The sequence below is a fragment of the Arachis duranensis genome, chromosome 3 (assembly GCF_000817695.3).
Source record: "Arachis duranensis cultivar V14167 chromosome 3, aradu.V14167.gnm2.J7QH, whole genome shotgun sequence".
Classification (NCBI taxonomy): Eukaryota; Viridiplantae; Streptophyta; class Magnoliopsida; order Fabales; family Fabaceae; genus Arachis; species Arachis duranensis.
Window position 1 is genome coordinate 73,213,611 of NC_029774.3, and position 14,207 is coordinate 73,227,817.

Here is a 14,207-nt window from a genome sequence, read left to right on the forward strand (position 1 = left end):
CTTTCCACACACTCATTTTTCTCATCTTAAACAATCAAGGTAAATTTCTTTCTTCTACCATAATTTTGCTTATTAAATAATTTTTGTACTGAAAATTTTCTTTTTTATTTTAAAATTAGTCGAACACTAGTTCACTCCAATTATTATAGTTTAGTTCTATAAATTTGTTTGTCTTTTATTACTATAATTTATAATTATTAGACATTCTCAATTATGATCTAATATTATGTGTAATTTATTATAATATGTATATAATATTTAAGGTAATATTTTATATAATATGTTTTAATTTAAAATTTTGTATTATAAAATTTATCTTGGTAATTTCACATCTAAAAATAATTTTGGTTATTATTATTTAAGTAATATTTTATCAATTATAATTATTTTGAATCAAAGTATTCAAATATAAATCATGTGAAAACAAATTTAATTCTGATCAAAATTAAACTCAAATCCAATTTGAAAAAGCTAAATCAAACACATATATATTTAGTGTAAATATAGTATTTTTGAAGGATGAATAATGAACTTGTATTGATTTCTACATTAAATGGATTCGCCAACTGCCGTCCACTAACTAATGCATGATAACCAACCAGCTGATGATGGTATAGAATGACTTAGGTCCCATAGCTTCATTATTATTGTCCTTACTCCCAAAGCAAAATAGGAACGTACAAGAGGTGTTGTGAAAACTAATCTACACACGGCACAGCTTCAAGTAATATTTAAGAACATATTCTACAAGATTTCATGAAAATGAACCAACCAAATTAAGTTTCGGCAAAAAATAAAAAATACAAAATGCTTATTCATCCATCAAGTGGAAAGATTAATTGTATTATATTATATATGATTATGACAACATTAACCCAAAGATTCTCAAAGGAAAAACTCATGTAGTATGGAGGAGTCTATCATCAACTCTCTCTCTTCGAGTCAATTCTCTACCTAACAAACAAACAATCACGTAACTGTTCTCTGCTCTAATGAGCAGTACAATGGCCCTCTTGTTTTTTTCTTCAGAAAGTTCAAACGACAAACGACAAACTCCATAAAATCCGGATACCACGAAGGTGCAAGTTTTTAGCACATTAAAGAAGACAAAATCCACAAAATTAATTTGACATTTCTGACAATGTAAAAGCCACCAAAGCAAAGAATGGAAGAAAAGACATTGGGGAAGCATAGGCAAATTTGTAAAATCAAAATGTTGTTTTTTTTGGCTATTCACGATATACCTCAACTCAATCTATCGCAGAAGTCTGAATTAAAATTTAAATTCGTTCAATCAAAATAAAACTGACTACTACTATTATATACCAACAGCCCAACACAGTAGGGGCAGCATCATTAGGCAGAAAGGGCAATTGCCACCCTCCCACCATAAAACCTCCCAACCCTTGAATTTTTTTTCTTTCAATAAATTATATATGATTTTCAATTTAGTTTCTTCACATTTTATTTTAATTTTAGTTTTGTTGCAAAATAATTGTTAGACCCTGACAGTCCAGCTCTAATAACATGAAAATGACTAAAATCAAGCAAATTAAAGGAACACACGCTGACACGCATACAGATCTTGAATCAAACTCACTAACTCAAAGTAGTTGCAACTCTTACAAAAGCAAGTTAAAACAAGTACAATAAAATGGATAAAAATATACATAAAAGAGATTAGAATGAACAAAAACAATAATGTTAGAAAAACAAAAATAAAAAATCCGTCCAAAATAGTGTAAACTTATTTTATTTAGTTTATAATTAATAAATATTAAATAAAATAAATTTAATCATTTGAAGTAATTTTTTTGTTTTTCTAATATTATCGAGATAAAAATATATGTAAACAGTTCGTAAATATTAAAATACGCCTCAAAATTTATTTTCAATGAGTAAAAATATCATGCCGTTAGTAAGAAATTTGATATTTTTAAATATTTAGTGTGTATTTTTGTTCATAAATTTTTTTTTAAATATACTTGATATTTATAAATTTTAATGTATATTTGTATCTATTTTAAAATTTTTATTTATATTTTTGTCCATTTACTCAACTAATGAAAATAAAGAAGATAAAACATGATATGAAAATTAATTATTCAATCTACCATAAAATAGTATTTATAAGGATCTAAAACTCAATATTATGTTAATAATGCAGAACTAAAATTTCAATCCTAGGACATAAAGTTTTAATTTTTTTGGTATCTCCACAAAATAAAATCACAACGGACTGAAAATTTTAAAGAACGGAGACTAAAACTTTAATAATATTCTTTCTCAAAAATATTTTCTTTTAACTTTTCAAATTTTAAATGTATTCTTCAATTTTCATATATCGTAAATTATACATAGTATTAAGACATACTCAATCCAGCATATTTTATACGAAATATAATACAAAGATTTAATTTAATCTACATTTCTCCATCTTTATCTCCTAATTTTAATTTAATAGTCTTGTATCTCTTTTATAATAATTGTCTTATTTACATTTTTTCTCTAATAATTGTCATTTAAGAGGGAAAATGTGATTGTATTATTAATCATAAAGATAATAAGAATCAACTTAATAACTTAATTACATGCATGAATAATTTTTAGTCCCTTCATTTTAATGGGTTAAAATAATCATATAGATAATAAGCGTGAGTTATGCTAATCACGTTAGTTATATAACTATTTTGACTAATTAAAATCTGAGTAATCAATATAATTCATTCACGTACTGACGTACCTATGAATGAAACTAAATCGAGCATTTGAGTTAAAAGAAAAAGGGTCATATGTGTACATAAAAAAAAAATAAGCACCATATATTTTTTATATAAATATATGTTATTTAACTGATTTTTAATGTATATTTTATATTTTAATATATATTATATAAAAATAATTAATTTAATAATTGATTTTAATATGTATATAATATTATATTTTAATTTAATACATTAATAATCTAACAAATTTTATACTGTTATTCAATAACTTTAAATGTTCAAATAAATTTTTAATTAATAATTTAAAAATTAATTACTTTTGTTGATATGTCTATTCACCATTAGTTGTTTTATGTAAAAATTTTAGTGCATGAAAATAAATTCATTAATTATAACAATTGTATCTCCCTTGCATTTTTTTAACAAAGTTCGTTTTCAACATTTTCAGATTTTTCAGGTTAAATTATTTGGAAATATTTTCAATTGAAAACAAAATACTTTATTGCTTTGTCCCAAAAGGTAATGGGTTCGAATTTTTTTAAATTAAATAAATTTAATATTTATCAAATTATATAAAAAAGTATTTGCCAAATTATAAAAAAGATAAAGAACTAGACCATAACTCAACCTAAAAAAGTAAATAGAGAATAGGAGAATAAATAGGAAGAGGGCTGGCCAACAAGTGGCAGCACATGATGAGGATGTTGTAGCTTCGAGCAGCAAAGCGGGACACGGGGACGGAGGCAAGCTAACAGAGAAGTGAAAGAAAGTTGGAAAGGAAGACTTTTTGAGTTTTCAAAAATATAAAAACAAACCACAAATGCACAAACAAGAAAAAACATCCATACTCGCCATTTTCCTGTTTTGAATTTTAATTGATATTATATCTCATATTTAATTTTAATATTTTTATTGAGTTTAAATTAAATAATGATAAATAATAAATTATAATTTGAATTTTAAATAATATTAAATAACTAATTAATAATTATTAATATAATTTACTAATTTTAAAATTAATTAAATTAAATTAAACTAATTTTACTAAATATAATTTGCTAATGTAAAATTTTATCATTAAAAATTAATATAAATATATCGAATAAGCGTTTTTATCCGATTTTGACCATGGTCATCCCCTTTTTCTACCTCAAATAAAAAATGATTTTGATATTTAATATTATTTGAATTTACTTCGCAAAATAATAATTTTTTAATTTATTTAAAAAAAATTCCAAAACATGATAATAGATACTACGATAATTTTGAGAAGAGCAATATCAAGGACTAGTAATTTTGATTGTTAGTCATCAATTAGTTATCAATAATGATTTAATGATGTGAGATTAGTATGAGATTATATCCAATAATTTACCATTTTCTACTAGTTATATACGGAATAAAATTCAATAAAATTACTGGTCCTAGACTTTTTCTCCATAAGAATAAGTTGAGGAAAGAGACAAACCATGAAGTTATCAAGCTCCTTCTCATTGAGAGCACCATTATTCCCATGCGCAGAGTACTTCTCCACCACGCGCTGCGACTGCTGCAACTGAGCGTCGATTCTCGGTAGCTGGTCAACGGGCGTCGCGATCCTCAGACACGACACGTGCGCCGACAGCAGCTGCTCGTATAGCGGGTGTCCTAGGATGTCCGCCTTGTACTCCGCCGCATCCTCTGAGTCGCAGTTGTTACTTTCCGTCATCGTCCGCTGCTGCTGGAGGTAGTTCTTCCGATGATCCATGCTCTTCTCCGCTGACGTAGCTTCCGCCGCCATCATGTCTCGAACGTCGTCGTTTCGTGCCGACGACGCGTTCGGCTGAAGGTGCAGGAAATTCTGCTGCCGGACGTTGTTCAGCCACGTCGGAGCCGGTCCTCCATCGCCGGCGCCGGAGAGAGTTAGCATCCTCTGCATGTCTCTGTTGTGATTTAAATGTTGCTCGTCCGTGAAGGACTGAAAAGTAATTTCGTGTGGTTGGTGGTCGCGAAAAGCCATGTTTTGTTAACTAGAATTTTTTTTTTCTTTTTTAACCTTGATTTCTGACTACATTTAATTGATTCCCGTATCAGTGAGATGGAAGAGAAGAAGGAACAGATGGAATTTGAAGAGTGACGGTGAAGATTATTGAAGAATCAAGAACTAAGAATAAGTGACGAGATTGAAGACAGGGCTTTGAGGAAGGAAAAGGAAGTGGTTTGGAAAAACACCTTTTTGTTTTTCTGGGGCGAAGACTTTTTTTCTTTTGAAGGGAAAGACACGAACATCGAGGGAGGGAATGAACAAAGGGTGGGATTGATGATAACGTGGGTGGAGAATTGTGGTGCCACCTTATTGGAGATTTTTTTTTTCCAGCTGTAATAAGACAAAGATTAATCAATCATCGGACATGTTAGCTAATAGTAATATTATACGTCTATTTTTTTAAATTAAATTTAACTAAATAAATTTAAATATAAAATATTATTTGTTATTCTTGTTTGTTTAACCAAGTTAATGAGAATTGGGAAATAGTAATACTGTGGCGCTTTTTAGTTAAAGGGTAAAGTTTATCTTTTGGGCATAATTCTATTTTAGTTTTTAAAGTGTTTTATTTGAATTAAAAAAAATATTTAATATTAATTTAATTCTACAGTAACGTCAAACTTAAATAATTACCGTAATATTTTACATAATAACAGTACAATAATAAAATCGATAATTTGGAGAACAAATACAAGCTCTACAGGCACAAAATTAACTGTTGATGATTCAATACATTTATTTGTTATTCTTTTTAGTTCTATAAAAAAATATTTTATTTATATTAAAAGAAAAATAATAAATAAATGTATTGATGTATCAACTATTGATTTTGTGTCTTTAGAGTTTGTACTTGTTATCCAGATTATCGATTTTGTTCTTGTACTGTTGTTATGTATGACATTTTGTTAATTATTTAATTTTGACTTCAGTAGAACTAAATTGATGCTAAATAAAATATTTTTATATTCAAATAGAATACTTTAAATCTTAAAGATCAAAACAGAATTATGTTCAAATATAGAACATCAATTTAATACTTTACCCAAAAATAAATGAAAAAAATCAAATAAGATAAAATAAAACATATTTCTATATCATAAAAAATACACAAAAAATTACATAAAAATTAATACAAAAAATATTTATCTTAATTAAATGTTTATGTCTCATTTTTATAGTTTTTATTCTTACAAATAATTTAAGTTTAGGATTATGACCATATCGTTACCAATACAGATGCACTTGGCATCTTAGCGACGTGGTTTTTTTTGTTTTATATTTTTATAAACAATCATGATAATTATATCCTAGAATTAGTTATTAGAAGAAAATATATATTAAAAAAATTAAATATATATTAAGATGAGGCCACTATCCTCTAGTACAACACTCCACGTTCCTATCTTTGAGGACAACACCAAAAATAAATCTATAATCAAATTTTTTGGCCAACTTTTTATCAAACCATATATAATAATTTGCTTTTGGTGACTAACCATATACAATAATTGAAGCCCAAAAAAAAAACCATATATAATAATTATATATCTCTATTTCGTTCTGTCCTTATTTTTTATATATAAAAGAGGAAAAAATATCAGGAATGGGTCACTACTAAAGTCGCTAGGTGGTGGATAGGATATAAAAATGGGTGGTAATAGGTGATGGTAGGTGCAGATTAGGGATTGGCACAAGAATAGTAAATAGCTAGAGAGCTAAAATTTCCATGGCACAGCCAGGGTAAGGTACCCTTTTGCTGTTTGTTTTCTTTTGCAATGATGGAAATGAGAAGTTACTTTTCCTTTTTCCTAGTTACCTTCTTTCTCACATTTCAAACTGTTCACGGCGCATTGCATTTACTCATCCGAGAAGAGGACCCAAAAGGTGGCAAGGGGATGGGCCGGGCACTACCAAACCCGAAAGGGACGCGAACAACCATTGTTGACACGTGGCGGCAGGAGGTTTCATGGACCACAACGTAGTACTGGAAAGGCTTAGGAGTGCGGGTCATAGGGGTAGTGAAACAGGGTCGTATTGACTGCAAACAATGGCACATTGGCTAGGAAGGGTGCGAAGTTGAATTTCACTGTGCTATACTGATATTTCAGCTGCCTCTTTAGCTTTAGAGAGGTAGAAGGTGCTGGCGGCAGAGAGAGAAAGACAAAGACAGAGGTCACGCGCGACTGTTTCGTGGTCCCCAAGTCCCTTGCGTTATATCTAACGGCAATTTCAGTTTGTGTTTGTAAAAATTTAAAGGTGTTTGCTACGGTACGATAATAAATTCATACCTACCGATACGTTTAAAATATAGACAAATAATAATAAGACATGTGGAATTTAGTTTTCACGTCAGTATTTAATTTTTTTTTAAAATATATAGTATATCACATCTTTTACTAAAACATCCTTTTAATTAAATAAAAATAAAAAATATTTATTTATTTAATTTTATAAAAAGATTTAAACATCCTTTCTTTATTTGATTATACATAAATACCCTTTTAAATTAATCAAATTTTAAAATTCAATTAATCCTAATTTTATAATTTCAAATAATTGAAACAACAAAACAAAAACATATTAAAAAAACAAAAAATTAAAATCGTCTATGTTAAACATATTAAAAAAACAAAAACTAAAATTGTTTTTCATCTAAGGTTCAGAAACCTTCCCGTTCACATCTCTAAAGGTTTAAGTCTTTTTCATCTTCTTCTCTCCTCTTCCTATCCTCTATCTCGGTCTTTCTCTGCTCCTGAATCTCTCTCATCTGTCTCTGCGTCTCTGCGTTGCACACAAGACGCCATCGTTTTGCTGGGATGCCCTAGCCAATTACCCAACCTAGCAACCTTAGCTCCACACAACGGCAAACGCGAATCCATCCCTCCCATCACCCCCGAACTCCTCCTTCCTCTCTCCGTCATCGATCTCACTCCTTCACCTCCGTCCATCTCCCGCCGCCGTCGCCGAAACGAGCTTCGAAGCCACCGTCGGTATCGCGCAGCTCTGTTCGACCATCGTGTAGCTACTGTTTCAGCTTTGAAAGCACCGTCGCGCAGCTCGGTTCCATTCACCGTCTCCTGCACTCCCACCGGCACTGAACAACAACAGCTCGACTTCCAAGATCCCCCTCCTTCTTCTGCCGTAGATTGCGTCGGCACCGGCCAAGACGTCGAGTGCATTGCACCCTTTGCCATTGAAGAACAGGGACAAAATGGCACCGTATCGTTATCTTCGGAGAACAATAAGGAACAAGGTATCAATCTGTACCCAAAATGAACTAGTAACAATTTCCCTAACTAACTAATAACTAACTGTAAGTCTGCAAATGTCAGTAACGGACCACACTACTAACTAATAACTGTCAGCAACAAAAGAAATCTGTTTAACTAAAGTTATCTTGTGTGTGGATTGAAGAAGGTGAATCATTGAAGTGCCTTGCGGAAGGGCTTTGGGAATTGACAGTGCTGGTATCACCGTTCTTCTTCTGGGGAACTGCAATGGTGGCTATGAAGGAGGTGATTCCAAGGACAGGCCTGTTCTTTGTGTCGGCGTTCCGGCTAATACCTGCCGGGTTCCTCCTCATCGGGTTCGCTGCTTGAAGGGGAAGACCGTTCCCTTCGGGACTCAATGCCTGGCTCTCAATCTCTCTCTTTGCATTAGTTGATGCAGCTTGCTTTCAGGTCTGTTCATATCTTATGCTCTCAAAAGTTATGAATTTTCCATGGCAGTATATTTGTTACTTCGTTAGTTTGTTGGTTTAGAATGAAGGGGAATTGAAAGCAATGCTAATTGATTGGAATGCTTTAAGAATTGGCATATTGCATGCTTTAATTCCAAACTCATTCAGTATTGAAATTCAACTCATGATCATCCTTTTGTCTCTGTTCTAAGTCTTCTTCTCACCTTTGTGCCTATCTATATAAATACTGAAAACCTCATTAACTTATTCCAACTTGCCCAAAGCATTTAAAGCAATACACATTTTCTTCTTCTCTTTTTTGTTTTCTTTCATCCCACCCAAATTTGTTTCCTCATTCTTGGGTTCATAGTTAACCATGAAGTTCATAGGGTCAGCGTTAGCGGTGACTTTTGCTCTGGTTTTAGCCTCAACCTCAGCATCAGATCCTGATGCTCTTCAAGACCTCTGTGTTGCAGACATTGCATCTGGTATATCTTATATTTCTCTATCTATCTCTTCTCCTTTGATGTTTTTATTCTCTTGTGATATGTGTGTCTGGAACAACAACAACATAATAATCATTATATTTGATCCTTTGTTTTTCTTTCAATTAACTCCAACTAACTCACTATTAGGCCTACCAACTACTTTAATATTGCTTCCTTTTCCATAATATGGTGCACCCACTTGCATATGACTACTAATTAAGGTTTCTTTGTTAACACAACATAAAAAAAGTTAATCTTTTTAAGTAAATTAAGCATAGCCCAGATCTCAAAAATCATTGGCTGGTTGACATGGGTAGTGTGTGAATGAAAAAACAGGTGTTAAGGTGAATGGATTCACGTGTAAAGACGCTGCAAAAGTGAATGCATCTGATTTCTCATCAAACATATTAGCAAAATCAGGTGTGGCAGCAAACACAACCTTCGGTTCCATTGTAACAGGAGCCAATGTTGAAAAGATCCCAGGATTGAACACACTTGGTGTGTCTCTGTCACGCATTGACTATGCCCCAGGTGGACTCAACCCACCCCACACACACCCACGTGCCACTGAGATTGTGTTTGTTCTTGAAGGTCAACTTGATGTTGGGTTCATAACAACATCCAATGTTCTCATATCAAAGACCATCTACAAGGGTGAGATCTTTGTCTTCCCAAAAGGGTTGGTTCATTTCCAGAAGAACAATGCCAATGAACCTGCTGCAGTTATTTCAGCCTTCAACAACCAATTGCCTGGAACACAGTCTATTCCTCTGTCTTTGTTTGCTGCCACCCCACCGGTACCGGATAACGTGTTGACCAAGGCATTCCAGGTTGGTACCAAGGAGATTGAGAAAATCAAGTCTAGGCTTGCTCCCAAGAAGTAATTGTTATATTAGGAATGATATATACTTGATTGGTATATGTATGCTTTAATAATGTCTCTGTTGTTTTTGTGTATTTGTCTCTCTCATTCAATCTCTCTTTGTTGCCTCACAATTCTCTGCCACCAGTGAAGAAATTTTCGGCAGCAGAAATTCAACTGCGACGGGAAAAGGGGTTGTGCTTTACTTGCGACGATAAATTCTCGTGGAAGCACAAATGTCCGAATCACCAATACATGATTCTGCAGGTGGATGAACCGGATGGCGATGTTTCCTTGATAAACCACTATTTTATAGTTTATATTGTGTTTAATTGTGTGGTTTTGTCGTGATCCTTACCCACTTATTCATCAATTTAGCATGCATTTAGATTTTCTTCCTGAATTTATTACATGTTTGAAAATTGCTTCCCAGAGACTTTAATTATTTAATTTTAATTCTCCTTTATTCTATTCGATGCCGTAATCTGTGTGTCAAGCGTTTCAGGCTTTATAGGGCATGAATGAGACGGAGATTGGAGAGAAAGCTAGCAAAAATGGAAGGAACACAAGAGTTTGAGGAGATAACCAGCGAAAAGTGACGCGGTCGCATGGCTCACGCGACCGCGCGAAGGAGCGCAAATCGCAGTGACGCAACAGCATGGCTTGCGCGGCCGCGCGGATTGGAAAGCACAAGCAAAACGGTAGCGTGGACGACGCGAACGCGTGAAGAGGAAAAGCGCAAGTGACGCGTCCGCATGGACGACGCGATCGCGTGACATGCGCGATCTGCATAAACTACAGAATCTGAAACCAGCGATTTTGGACCCTATTTCGGCCCAGTTTTCAGCCCAGAACAGCAGACCAGAGTCAGAGAATATGCAGAAACAACAGAGAAAACATTCATTAAGTAGTTTAGATCGAGTTTTGACTCTCTTAGGTTTTTTTTCTTCTCTCTAGTTTTAAGAATTTTAATTTTCAATTGATCTTAGCATTGGAACATTGAGAAGAGTTATTTCCTCATCAAGGCTTCGTCATTCTACTTCGTTCTCTTAACTTGGTTTATTTCTTCCATGTTCTTTGCTTTGTTCAATTTTGTCATTTGAATACTTTTATGATTTAATACAAGAATTATTTCTTTCATTTTAATCCATTCTACCTTCCAATAATCATGTCTTCTTTTAATTCCCTTTCATGTGCCATGGATTCTTTATTTACAATGCGTGAGTAGTTTCATTACTTGATGGGGAGTTGATTAAAAGGAACTTTTGAGTTGGAAGGATTGAAAGAAAAATTTGTAATTGGGTTGAATGTTGGATTGCTATCCTGTCACCAATGCCAATCCCTTTGAACTAAGTGGGTTGCAACTCGTGAACAGATGGTGAGTTAAGAACTATACTTGCAACGTAACCATTTTAATAAATTTTTAATTCACCAGCTTCTGCATCTTCATCAATTTTTGGCGCCGTTGCCGGGGAGTTGCAATAGAGTGCTTATTTTATTAATTAGAATTTATTTATTTGCATTTTCTTTAATTTTGCTACTATGAGTTGCGTGTTTCTTCTGTCAAATGACACGTTCACTTCCTGATCCGCGCTTGCTAATATTCGATCCTGAAATTGAAAGAACAATTTCATGAATAAGGCGAGAACAGCGTAGGTTAGTCCGCTCTGGGGGCGGATCTGAAAGTGAATCTGAGGAAGAAACCAGCCCCTGTTCTACTGATTCGGTTGTTTTACGTGCAGAAAACATGGCAGCTAGAAGAATTACCATTCAGGAGGAAGGAGCTCCTGATTTTACACTGCAACCGTTTCAAGCGCATCATCCAGCGGTAGCTACGGATTTTGAAATAAAGACCGTACTACTAAATTTGATGCCGAAGTTTCATGGCCTACCTGCTCAAGAGCCTATCAAGCACTTGAGAGATTTCCAGGCAGCCTGTTCTACTGTCAGGCGTGATGGCGCTGATGAAACTTCAATTCTGCTGAAAGCTTTTCCGTTCTCTCTTGAGGGAAAAGCAAGAGAGTGGTACTACACTCAACCTCTAGCAAACGTATCCAACTGGGATACACTCAGAAAGGAGTTCCTGGAGAAATTCTTCCCATCTGATGTTACTGATAAACTGAGGAAGGATATCTCTACAATTGTTCAGGATGACAATGAGACTCTCTTTGAATACTGGGAGCGCTTCAATAATCTTTTGAAAGCATGCCCCCATCACATGATTGACAAGATCGTGCTACTCAGCTATGTCACACAAGGTATGAGACCCCAAGATAAGACCACATTGGAAAGTGCCAGCAATGGGTCTATGAAGAAGTACAAGACCACTGATGAAGCTTAGCAATTGATCAGTGATTTAGCTGAATCTACTCGGAACCACAGACAGAAGCAAGGTCGTTCAAGGGCCGTTGCAGAAGTATCTTCTGGCATAGAGACTGCTGCTCTAAATCGAAGCATATGTGAAATGACCAACCTGCTGAAGCAAATGCAGTTAAATCAACAAGCTCAGCAAACTCAACCGCAGCAAAACCAACAACTAGTTCCACAAAGAATTTGCGGAATTTGTGCTGATTACAGCCATTACATTGATGAATGCCCGCAGCTCTAACAAGAAGACAACATGGTGGCATCCACTCACAACTTCTATGACCGCCCCAACCAAGGGTACAATCAAAGTGAAAATAATAACCATGGATGGCAGGACAATTCAAACCAGAATTGGAGGGATAAAAATAATAGGGAAGGCAGAGATAATCAGGGAAATCAGAGGTGGAATAATTACAACAACAGGCAACAAAATCAACCATACCGAGCACCTCACCTGAGGCAAAACCAAGGACCACCGAACAACCAGCAGCAAACCTCTCAATTTACTCATTCTTCTGTATCTTCTAATGAAGAATTATTACAAGCTTTTGACGAATTATTACTCATTCTTCTGTATCTTCCAATGCCTCAGCCAATGGGATATTGATTTCCAATTTCTTGAAAGTCTCCAGGAATTTGTGGAAATGTTGATTCCTGGTTTCTTTGTTGAACCTCTGTGGATATGGCAATGAAGGAGTGAAGGCTTTCTCCTTTTGTTGTTGTCCTTGAATTAAGAATCCCCTCTCAACCATTACCCAATCCAAAGGGAGGAATTAATGCCATCACCCTGAGGTCTGGAACCACACTGCAGGAGAAGAATCAGGAGGAACCAAGCTCACCAGAATACGCCTCAGCTGAAGAGGTGGTAGAAATCGAAGATGTTGAAGAGGAAGAGGATATACAGGACATAGCTGAAGAAGAGATAGCTCAACCACAGGAAGAGGCACAAAAAGGTGCAGGTACCACAGAAAACACTACTCCCATTCCATTTCCACAACTTGCAAGGAAGCCTAGGAAGCAGCTGGAACCTGATCCTAAAATGGTAGAAATATTCAAAAAGGTTGAGGTAACTGTTCCCTTTTTTGATGTTATTCAGCAAGTACCTAAATACGCAAAGTTTCTAAAAGAGTTGTGCATACATAAAGATAAAATTAATGAATTAGAAGTTTCTAAAAGACTTATGTATCCATAAAGATAAAATTACTGAATTAGAAACTATTCCTTTTGGTAGTTTTATATCTGCTTTAATGGGAGGATTACTTGAAAAATGTAGTGATCCAGGTCCTTGCATAGTTAGTTGTACTATTGGTGGTGTAGTAATTTATGATTGCATGTGTGATTTAGGAGCATGTGTTAGTATAATGTCTTTGTCTATATATGATGTTTTAAGATTCCCTCCCTTAAAAAGGTCGGCAGCTCATTTTGTGTTAGCAGATAAAAGCATTATTACAGTTGTTGGAGTTGCTGAAGATGTTTTGGTGAACATTAAAGGGCTCACATTTCCCACTGATTTTTATATCTTGGAGATGCCCCATAATGATTCAGATAAGCCATCATCAATCCTACTTGGAAGACCATTCCTGAAGACATCAAAATTCAAATTGGATGCTTTTTCAGGGACATACTCCTTTAAAATAGATGGCCGCATAGTAATCTTCAATCTGAATGGAGTCATTGACAACCCCCCAGAAGATCGTTCTATCTTCCAGTGTGATGTCATAGACGAAAGTGTGGCTGAAGTTCAAAAGGAAGAGTTTGAAGAGAGGCACACTGGACAAGGTCCAAGTGTGGGGATGATGAGCGGATAATTTATACGCGCTTAGCCATTTTCACAAGCCCCAGATAACCCAAAGCCTGTCCATGATCAAAAGTTAGAATTGAAACCTCTCCCTCCACATCTCAAATATGCTTATCTTGAAGATGAGCAGAAGTTTCCAGTTATCATTGCAAGGGAACTTACTTCTCAACAAGAAGAGCAGTTACTTGATGTGCTGAGGAGGCACAAGAAAGCAATTGGGTGGAGTTTGGCAGACATAGTGGGAATCAACCCTCAAATATG

At 34.4% G+C, this 14,207-nt stretch overlaps 2 protein-coding genes and 1 non-coding gene across 4 annotated transcripts in view; 1 reads left to right on the top strand and 2 right to left on the bottom strand.

The window, feature by feature from the left end:
* The window catches only part of LOC107479538 (homeobox protein knotted-1-like 2), an 11,348-nt gene extending 6,294 nt beyond the window's left edge, over positions 1-5,054 (bottom strand). The window contains exon 1 of one of the 2 annotated variants that reach the window (XM_052259015.1): positions 4,195-5,054. In XM_052259015.1, the coding sequence (XP_052114975.1) occupies positions 4,195-4,725 (531 nt within the window). In that variant the 5' untranslated portion in view covers positions 4,726-5,054. The remainder of the gene's footprint in view (positions 1-4,194) is intronic. The other variant, XM_016099664.3, reaches the window with a different exon arrangement.
* Positions 5,055-8,571: 3,517 nt separating this feature from the next.
* LOC107479537 (rhicadhesin receptor-like) lies at positions 8,572-9,912 on the top strand. Its single transcript, XM_016099663.3, has 2 exons — positions 8,572-8,919; positions 9,256-9,912. The coding sequence occupies exons 1-2, from the start codon at positions 8,808-8,810 to the stop codon at positions 9,801-9,803; spliced, it is 660 nt and encodes a 219-aa protein (XP_015955149.1). The 5' UTR covers positions 8,572-8,807; the 3' UTR covers positions 9,804-9,912.
* A 1,985-nt stretch (positions 9,913-11,897) lies between these two features.
* Positions 11,898-12,005, bottom strand: LOC127745970 (small nucleolar RNA R71). The gene has a single exon (XR_008007594.1). It is a non-coding gene; the product is annotated as a small nucleolar RNA R71 (small nucleolar RNA).
* Positions 12,006-14,207: the final 2,202 nt, after the last annotated feature.